The following is a 10,330-nucleotide window of genomic DNA, read 5'->3' on the forward strand; positions in this document are numbered from 1 at the left end:
GGCAACTTCGTCTGATCCATCCTGTGGAAACAGCCAATCTTCCAAGTCTACCGAGGGAACTCATACGGTGGGAATTAACAAAAAAACCGCACGAGAAATAATGGCAAGACTTCAATCTTTGGAGGAAGAAATCCGAGGATTGAAAAATAAAGGTGGAACTCGAAACGGTGATGATTTGGAAGAATTTTTTAACAAAGCTTTTGAGGTATTACTATCAATTTCAATGTATATGATGTATTAATTAATTTTTTAACGAAGCTTTTTATTAATTATTTTTTCTTTAAATGTAGGGGAATGAGAATGTGGTTGGTAGTCCACAGAAATCAAATCGAGTAAACGAGGATGAAGATGTTGATAATCCACCATTGTTTGATTCTAGAAAACAAATACGAATCGTGAAGGAGGTTATATTTTTTTTTGTATATTAAACTTTTTATTTTATTAAAGTATATTAAAAAAATTAATATTTTTTTTGTAGAAGAAGAAGAAAAAGAAGGTTGTTGCTAGCGAGATTGTGGATGCGAAAAATCATATACCCGGGCCTCCTGTTGTAAAAGAAAGTTGTCCGGTTAGGCAATTGAAACCTTCTCAATATCTTAGCTCCCCATACGTTTCGGTAAGTATGTTAAAAATCATATTTACTATAATTTTATTACTATATGGATAGTTATTGACTACGTATATAATGTAGGTTCAAAATGTCCCCCGATATCGTACAGGTGGGGTAATACACAACTAACCACCACCCCCCGTATTTGTCAGCGATCCCCCGTCACTTTTATTGGAGCCGTTTGTGAATCCGGGTTGTAACGCCCCTGCTCTATACATGGGAAACTCAAGCCAGATTATAGAACAATCGAAATAGAACAAGATTTAACTGTAAGCAAATATTATTAGCACAAGAAAACAACAAGATTTAAGCGAGAAACTCAAGCCACATTATAGAAAAATCGAAATAGAAGACATGCACCAACTAGAACAATTTAGATTACCCGTCTTGGTCATATTCTTAATCCAATTATACATGCCGACACTTATATTATCTACCATAAACATAGCAACGCGACTCTCGCTTCTGTAAGCCAAAGCATACGGGCTTTCAAAATAACTTATAAGATAGAGTAGGTAATCGACAACAATAGCTTTTGAATACTTTTGTCACCCGCCTTTAAATTTAGCATCTTCATTAAGTCCAGACTTGAGATAAGAATCTTTGGGAGAATCGCAGGCCATCCATAACTGTGAGATCACCACACAAGTAAAAAAAAGACATGATCGATATCTTCCTCATCAACCCAATAGAAAGGGAACAAAGTGGATTGAACATTGACACCTCGTTTCAAAATAGTAGGAAATATATGAATCATGTTTCTAAGCATTCTCCAAGCAAAACAATTGATCTTTAAAGGGATCCAGTTAACCCACGTGAAGGAGTTACCATAACTATCAACATGTTTGTCTATCAGGTTCTTAAGGACCGACATCAAGAAGTCAACGACACCGACACCATTTCATTGTCATTTATTAGGACCACCTACAAATAAAACTTATCAAGCAGGATATTTGTAAGAAATTGGGGTATAGAAAAAGGCTTGGAAATTCTGAGAATTGTGTATACACTTTCAGATTAAAGTATTTGGGTGGTACTCCCAACCTTTAATCGGATAAGACTCAAAAATGAGAGCAAGAACAGAGAATCTGGGTGTTATGAATTTCGTGTGTACCATCAAAATGAAGACCAAAAACTAGTTAAGTAACCTTTCCATCAAAAAACTGTCACCAGATAGTTGTATGTCTGAAAACTGTTACAAAAACAGTTTGATGTCTGAAACCTGTCACTAATCCGGGTTATTTATATAAGGGTCAAAACAAAGTAAAAAACCGGGTTTATTTCCAAAATTCAGATTTCTAATGCATTTTTAATATAGCAATATAACCGGGTTTGATGTCGACCTCAGCCAGGGGCTGCCGCCCCTTGGACCCCTCTCCCAGGGGCGCTGCCCCCGGACCCACGTTCGTTTAGGGGCTTCGCCCCTAAATAACAGTCTACTTTAAATCTTAAATGAACTTAAACAAGTGTGCACTCCGCACCTTTCTCACTTGTTTAAATTTCATCAAAATTGATTTTTAGTCAACAAGTCAATCCATTACACTTAAATACACATTGATGATACAAAATCACCAACAATAATCAATTTTGAGAATTCATCGACCTCTCTCCTTCTGCGAAGCTATCTGGAACAACACCAATTCCATCATAAAACAGCACCAACATTCTCAATACGCGTGTCCAAAACCCGAAAGTCTTTGTTAGACTTTGACCAGTATAAATTTGAAAGCAATTCTTTCAAACTAACATTAGCACACCATAAATCTTTACAAAAAAAGTTTTGTCCCTAATACCCACAACTCTCTTGAATAATTAAAGAAGGAGATGTCGTGAACTTCCAATTCCGTGTCGATTTGGGATATATTTAACCACATGCATTTTATGGATTTCTTGGCTAAATGCTTACCATCAATGAACATAACTTTATGATAGACTTTATGCATGAGAACGAAAAGGAGTTAGGGTCATTTTTCAACTGTCATCATCATTTGGCAAGAAGAGCCATTTAGCCCTCCATCCTTCTTGGTTTCTAGTGACCACCTCCCAAGATACCCATATTTTTTTTAATCTTCATCACCTCACCAAAAAAATCTCCTCCTAATGTCATTAAAAAAATTGATAATCTTCCTTAGGGCTCTAAAATACAAAATAATAATAGAGAGGTAAACTAAGTAGGACCGAGGTCACGAGAGTGAGACGATCACCTGAGTCTGATTCTTGGCTAATTTCATATATTCGCACCCATCGGGACCCCAAGACTAGTAAACGACACACGAACGGGTTCCCACTTGAGAATGTTAGCAAGCGTATTCACCTCCAAATTGTCAACACCAATTTTCATACACTTTACTTTTGTGTAAGCTTACTTTCAAACCCTAAGAAAGAAAAAAGGGTCGAAGTAATCTATTAAGGTGGACAAAATTAATTTCCTACCATTCCCCGACAAATGTAACATCATCGACATACATGAGATGTGAAAGAGAAGACACATTATTACACACACACACACACAGAGAGAGAGAGACTAGGGGTGGCAAATCGTGCTATCGTTTCGTGTTTCTGTCTGACACGACACGACACGACAATGTTTTATGTAACACGAACACGACACGATGTCGTGTTTTTTTTAACTAACCCGAAAACGGACGAATTAAAAAACGAAAAACACGACACGACACGAAAAATATATCATATACTAAAAACTAGTTTATTTAATGAATACTTTATCAAATATAACACGACAAACACGAAAAACACAATAAAAAACTGTTAAATCGTGTCAATTTCGTGTCGAATTTTGAACACGAACACGACACGACACGACATCGTGTTTTTTACAGTTAACACGAACACGACACGAACACGAATTCAAATTTCAGTTTCGTCCCAATTTCGTTTCGTGTCGTGTATTTTTGTTGTGTCGTGTCATAAATTGCCACCCCTAACACACACACACACACACAGAGAGAGAGAGAGAGAGAGAGAGAGAGAGAGAGAGAGAGAGAGAGAGAGAGAGAGAGAGAGAGAGAGAGAGAGAGAGAGAGAGAGAGAGAGAGCACCCATAGAAACATGGAGCCCTTGTCCCTACAAGGGGCCATCTTGCCTAACCCCTCTACAAATGTCAAACTCTTTAGTAGGCGAGCAATTAGCCAAAACGGACATCCTAGCTATTAGAGGAAAGACAACCACTAATCCGTTTACTTCGAGTCTAAAAACTACCAATTCAAAGAGTCAACGTTCTGTTAAAGTCTACTTTAAAATTTAACATTTTCTTCAATTTTTCGGGCCATGGAATAATCTCATTAAGCAAAAGGGCCGCTCAATATACTTCTCCCACCAACCTATGTAGTTTGCTCTGGACTAATAATTTTATCCAACACGCTTTTTAATCGGTTGACAAGAATTTTTGTAAGAGTTTTATATAAACACCCAACAAAATTAATCGGGGCCTATATTCTTTTAATTACATGATCGGTAAACAACAAACTTCAAGAATATAATGATTCCTCCAAAAAAAAAAGAACCTGCGGAAACAACGAGTGGCGTAGGATTAATACTTATGCCATCCATCCATTCAGCCAATACGATGTTCTAATTAATATTTATAATACAGTGTCATGAACACCACATAATTTTTTCTATTCAAGATTTTCATCCTATGCAAACACCACAAACCTTATTAAAACTTGTCATATTTAGTGTAATGATTGGTCAAACTTTTGATAGTCTTCGTCTTATTTCCATATATAAGAGTATTATCAAATGGCCTTTTGTTGTATTTGTAATCAGTTTTGATACATTTCTCATTGTTTTGAATGAAATCTTCTCTTAACTTTCATCTTGAATAAAGAAGTAAACATGATTGATGAACTCCATATATTGGTTTCGGTTTGAACTTCGAATATTTTCTATCGATCATTCTTTTGTATCATAGGATCAAAATGTAAGTATTACTTTTCGTTACTGTTTTGTTTGTATTTTGTTTTTTTTAATAACATTAGACATTTTATCTTATAATACTTGACAACTTTTTACAAAATGGATTTTTGTCGCAATGTCTAATATTGGATTAAAAACAACAATTTCTTTACGATTGAAGAACCAATCACACGATTATTCAAAACATCAGTTACTGCAATTTACTACAAATCAACACAATTTTTCGAGGTGGTAACCGCACCATCTACAACAAGGTTATGACCACTTACGTACCTAGACTCATCACTTGCAAGGTAAACGGCTGCTTCGGCTATGTCCTTAGCTTTTAGGGTTGTACCCTTCAAGTTCCCTAATGAACTGACAAACCTCTCGGTTTCTTTGATTTCTTTCTCATTCGGTGTCCTAAAATGTACATTTCCATCTTCTTCTTCATTATCATCATCGTCCTCGTGTCTCCACGCATTCACGAGCATCGATGTTGCGACCCCAAAAGGCGAAATACAATTAACCCTAATCCCATGTCGCCCAAGTTCACAAGCAATATTCTTTGTTAGACCTACAATCGCGTGTTTTGAGGCCGTGTATGCGTGTGGACCCATGCCGCCCATGACACCCGCCACACTAGCGGTTGAAATGATGCATCCACTCCCTCTCGGGATCATAACCCTGGCAGCATGTTTCATCCCTAGAGCCACGCCTCTGACATTCACGTTCATTACTCGGTCAAATTCATCTACATCAAAGTTAACAATGCTCTTGTGCTTGGATTGATTACCGAGCACACCAGCATTGTTAAACATGATGTCGATTCGGCCATAGCATGCAACCGTGGAGTCTATTAGGTTTTGAACATCAACTTCTAGGCTAACGTCACAATGAACATATGTCGCTAAAGGTGACAACGAGGTAGAGAGTGCTAGTCCACATTCATCATTGATATCTGCTATGACTACTTTTGCACCATGTTTGACAAATAGCCTCACGGTGGCTGCACCAATCCCTCCGGCACCACCTGTCACTATTGCAATCTTTCCTTCCAACCTATAAACAATCATATATATAGCGTCAGAGTACTGTATATCAGTATATTTTATTCTTTAAATAATATAAAAATAAGGCACCATAAACGAGTAGGATTTTCTGCTTATACAATCTGATTGCTGACAAGTTCTTAGTTGTGAACACGATCTAATTTAATGGTACGTCACATGTGGCGAAGAAATTCGCAATATAGAAATTACCAAGAGAGTAAAGTAGAATAAAGAACTTTGAAAAGTCGTCGGGGGAAAAAGCCTTCTAGTTCAACTATTGCCTTCAAGTACAAAGATAATTATTATTATTCCCAAGTCCAGGGATCATACAGAGAAGCATGTGATTAAAAAAAGATTGTTTTGTCTTTTCTATTAAAAACAAAACCGAAAAATCAATATGCTTCATAACAAAAACAACAGTTTCTGTACAAAAAAAATGAAAAAGATATTTAATATTGGTGGTGAAAAAACAAGAAAATAGAGTAAATATTTTAGTTTCTTGTGACGGATATGACAAAGGAATGTATGTAATTTACAGTGTATCCGTCCTAACACTCGTATACAAATAAAAACAATTTTTACCAGCTATAGCTTCAGTTAGTTTAGCCGAATAAGTCTTAAGAAAAAATAACCACACTTTTCGACAGTTCTAACGTCGTCACAAATGGATGTTATTAGAAAGAAATATTGCCACATGTGTAATGTCGCAAACCTATTTTACACGATGTATCAAATAAATATTACTGAAATCATTAATGGGAACTGAAACGATGGAGAATTTATTCCAAAAAGGAAATATTTCGGTTTCTCGCCATGGATTTGGGAAATGGGTGTGCTCGTAAATGTACTTTATATCAAAAAGAAAGCTCCCATTTTTGTAAAATCTACAAAATGTATCAAATTTACAGTGCTATCACTTTGGGGATAAAAGAATTTGGGTTCACTATTTGCATGTAATTTAAGACAAAGAAATATATGTCTGAATAACTGAAAGCTTACCTTCTGGAGAAGATGGAAGTGGTTTCTTTTACATGGGCATACATCCCATGGAAGGTTTTCTCAGGAATCACTTCTGCAGGCATTGTCAAATAAGGATAATCACAAAAGCAACACCTTTTGGAAAGAGAGAGAGAGAGAGAGAGAAACAGTAGCCAGAGAGAAGAGAATGGAAGCAATTTAAAGGGGATATGGGTGTACTTTTTCTCTTTTTAATATAAATATATAGTATATTGGCATGTTGACAAAAGTGTGCTTTCCTATTGTCAATAAAACTCTCATCACACATTTCAAGACTCAATCGTCGATAAAAAATTGTGTAAGTACGACTCCTACCTTATAAGTTAAAGTCTTTTTTGACCAACAAAAAATGCATAGATCTATCACATATTCTATGGAAACGCTAGATATAAGTGGAGTTTTTTTATACAATATTACTTAAAAATTAATATATTTTTTGATTTGTACGTATTTACTCAGTGAGCTTTTTATTTTGTATTTATTTAACTATTTAATTTGTTTTTTTCTACATTCAATCCTTATAACCGGCTACTATAGGTTAAATCGGAAAAATGACTTAATAGGCAATATATTTTTCAGTGTGGACACATTTAGTTCTTAATGTTTTTGTACATATTTAATCTTTATGACCGGTTTCTTCAGATTTTGCTCACAACATCCTACATGGGACAATCATTAATGTGATGTTCTCTTACGTGGTCCGTCCTTCACTTATATCAGTAACCTAATTCACAAATCAGTCAAATAACATTGATGTCGTAGTTTTCTCCAAACAGAAGATGTATTCATCTTCGGTTTCATCTATCTCCATAGCAAAAAACGAGATTCATTGTTTTGGAAGTGCAAATTCGTGTTGGGAGTAAGCAATCATAAAGAATCTCGTTGTCTGTTATAGAAATAGATGAAACTCTTTGTCAGGGTGTTCTTTTGTCTTGGAAGTGAAAATTCTTTTAGCGTCTTCCTTAATTCTTTTTTCTTTGATGTGAAAATTCGAGTTAGGAGGAAACAATCACAAAAAATCTCGTTATCTGCTATAGAGATAGATAAAACCAAAGCCGAAGACATCTTCTGCTAGGAGAAACTATAACACAATCATTATTTGACAGATTCATGAATTAGCTTACTGCTATAAATGAAGGACGAGCCACGTATGACAACACATCATTAATGATTGTCCCATGTAGGATATCATGAGCAAAATCTGAAGAAAGCGGTCACAATGACTAAATGTGTACAAAAACATTAAGGACTAAATGTGTACAAACTGAAAAATATATTATCTTATTAAGTCATTTTTCCGACTTAAACTAGAGTAGCCGGTTATAAGGACTGAATATGAACAAATAAACAAGTTAAATGGTCAGATGTGGACAAAAAACTTAGTGATCAAATATATACAAATCAAAAAGTATATTACTCTTTTAAATCATTAACCCTTTTATATACGGTGTTGCTAATATTTAGAAAAAAAAATCATAGTGATTCTAAAAATCCATGGCATGTTTGGTTTATGGATTTCGAACGTTTTCAGAAGAATTATAATGTAATTCAATTAAATTATTGGTCATTCGTTGAAAAGATCTCTACGGTTAAAAAACTCAAAAACTCAAAATAATTATTTTTTTATATTAATTTCGGGAGAATGGATCGGTGTAGACATCATGGTTAATGTGATAAATGTGTATGCTCCGAGAGATCCAGTGGATAGGGCATTAATTTCGGACTAGATCTTACGGTTAAAAAAACTCAAAACTAGGATTATGGATAATGATGGGGGACTTTAATGAGATCGGATGCATAAATGAGAGGTTCTTAGGTTTTTTCTGTAAATCTAGCATGATGGTGCTCAACAGTTTCATTAGGGATGCTAGTCTCTTTGAATTTAATATTTGAATTTAATATGGGTGGGAGTAAATTTACATACATGGGGTTATGATGGCTTGAGGTTAAGTAAAATTGAAAGATTTTTTGTATGCAACAGTTTTATGGCTCGATGGATTAATCTGTTGGTTATGGATTGGTCGAGAAGTATTCATATCACAATCCCATCATTTGATATGCTCATTTCACGATTATGGTCCACCATCTTTTAAAATTTTCAAATCATGGTTACTTTTAGATGGGATCAATGATGTTGTACGGGATACATGGAGTAAGGTTACTAGCAATGGGAGTGTAACATCTCAAAAATACTAAGTAAAAACTTTTGATTTTAGACCACCAAATCCATACAATCAGTGGTTCAAAGCCAACCAATGTATACAAAATTCTCAAAACATCAGAGTATATCAAATATATAGTGGGGAATAAATCTCCGGGGGACACAGTGCGATCAAGTCGGGTCTTTTCCTTTGGAACCAGAAGTACCTGAAACATTTAAACATCAAACCATAAGCATAAAGCTTAATGAGTTCCCCAAAATACCACATACCATACATAACATTGGTCATTGCCCATACAGCTAACGAGCCCTGACTATACACCAGGCTCCGCCCACATAACGGGCCCCGCCCAACATACATGTAAGAGTCATAAAGACCATCTAGCATCCTACATAGTATAATGAGAAAACTCACTTCACAAACGTAGTCGACAGCTAACAGGCTCTCACATTCAAAAATCGGATATTACACACCTCTTAATAAATCATACAAGGTAACCCTTAGTCTACCTTCTAAACTAGAAATATTACTAAAAGTCAACCAAGTCAAAAGTCAACGGTCAAGGTCAATGTAACATCCGTTTTCTATATTAGATCAGTTGAGAGTTTAGGAGGATTAAAGGTATGGTTTTTGGGAAAATCCTTGTGCCACAACATGATGAATGGGGTGTCACCTCGTGACGTGCCAATTGGATGTCGTGTTTTCGGAATGGTTGTCACGGCTTGACAAATAGAGTGTTACGGCATGACAGAAGCTGCAGCCCAAGCCCATGAATTTTTAGGGTTTCTTCCATATTTAAAGTCATTAACTCATGACCTAGGGTATCCTATTCAACCTTCATCCCTACCAAACGAAACCCTAGCCTCCTTGAAGCTTTGAGAGTTTGTCCCTTTGGTTTGAAGCTTAGTTCTTAGTCTTTGGTGAAGCTTGAAGAAAAAAAGGAGATCATCTTGGTGCAAGGGAGCAAGGAACTAGTTTGGATCCACCATCTACTTCAGATTTCTGAGTGAATAGAGGTATAAAGCTCTCATCTTGGCTTATGTTCTTCTTGGTGCAAGTTTAAGTCCTTTTTGTAAGATTTTGGTCCCTCTCTTGGATTCTTTTGGAGTTTGAAGAACTCCAAAGCTTGTGATAGATTTTCTAGGACATTAGGCTTCTGTGAAATGAGAAAAAAGGACCATGTTTGGTATATCTTGTGCTCATGATCAAGTTCTAGCCTCATTAAGGACTTAATGGACTTAGAGTTTTAGATCTAGCCTTGGTATGTAGTTCTAATGGATAAAGTTGGAAACTTTATCCATTAAGTCAATATGAAAGAGTAGATTCGAAGTTTTGGGCTTTGATCTGAAAAAATTAAGCACATAATGAAAAATTTGGCATTCTGCCAGATCTCACAACGTGGTCAAAGGCTTGCCATGTTGTGAAGATACTCTGATGAACGACTGTTTTGTCCTTAGCTGGCCACAACTTGACCAAGAGCTTGCCATGTCGTGGGAAGTCGTTGACCTGTTGAACATTGACCTTGACTTTTTGACCAATTTTGACTTTGGGTAAAACTTAAAGGAATTGGG

The 10,330-nt window shown here is 35.8% G+C and overlaps 1 protein-coding gene across 1 annotated transcript; it reads right to left on the minus strand.

Annotated features, from left to right (window-relative positions):
* Positions 1-4,674: 4,674 nt before the first annotated feature.
* SDR2 (NAD(P)-binding Rossmann-fold superfamily protein) lies at positions 4,675-6,750 on the minus strand. The gene is made up of 2 exons (XM_079074551.1): positions 6,580-6,750; positions 4,675-5,590 (listed from the first exon to the last, which is right to left on the minus strand). The coding sequence occupies exons 1-2, from the start codon at positions 6,660-6,662 to the stop codon at positions 4,753-4,755; spliced, it is 921 nt and encodes a 306-aa protein (XP_078930677.1). The 5' UTR covers positions 6,663-6,750; the 3' UTR covers positions 4,675-4,752.
* Positions 6,751-10,330: the final 3,580 nt, after the last annotated feature.

Source organism: Lactuca virosa, chromosome 9 (assembly GCF_052849685.1).
Source record: "Lactuca virosa cultivar CGN04683 chromosome 9, Lactuca_virosa_CGN04683_v6, whole genome shotgun sequence".
NCBI lineage: Eukaryota > Viridiplantae > Streptophyta > Magnoliopsida > Asterales > Asteraceae > Lactuca > Lactuca virosa.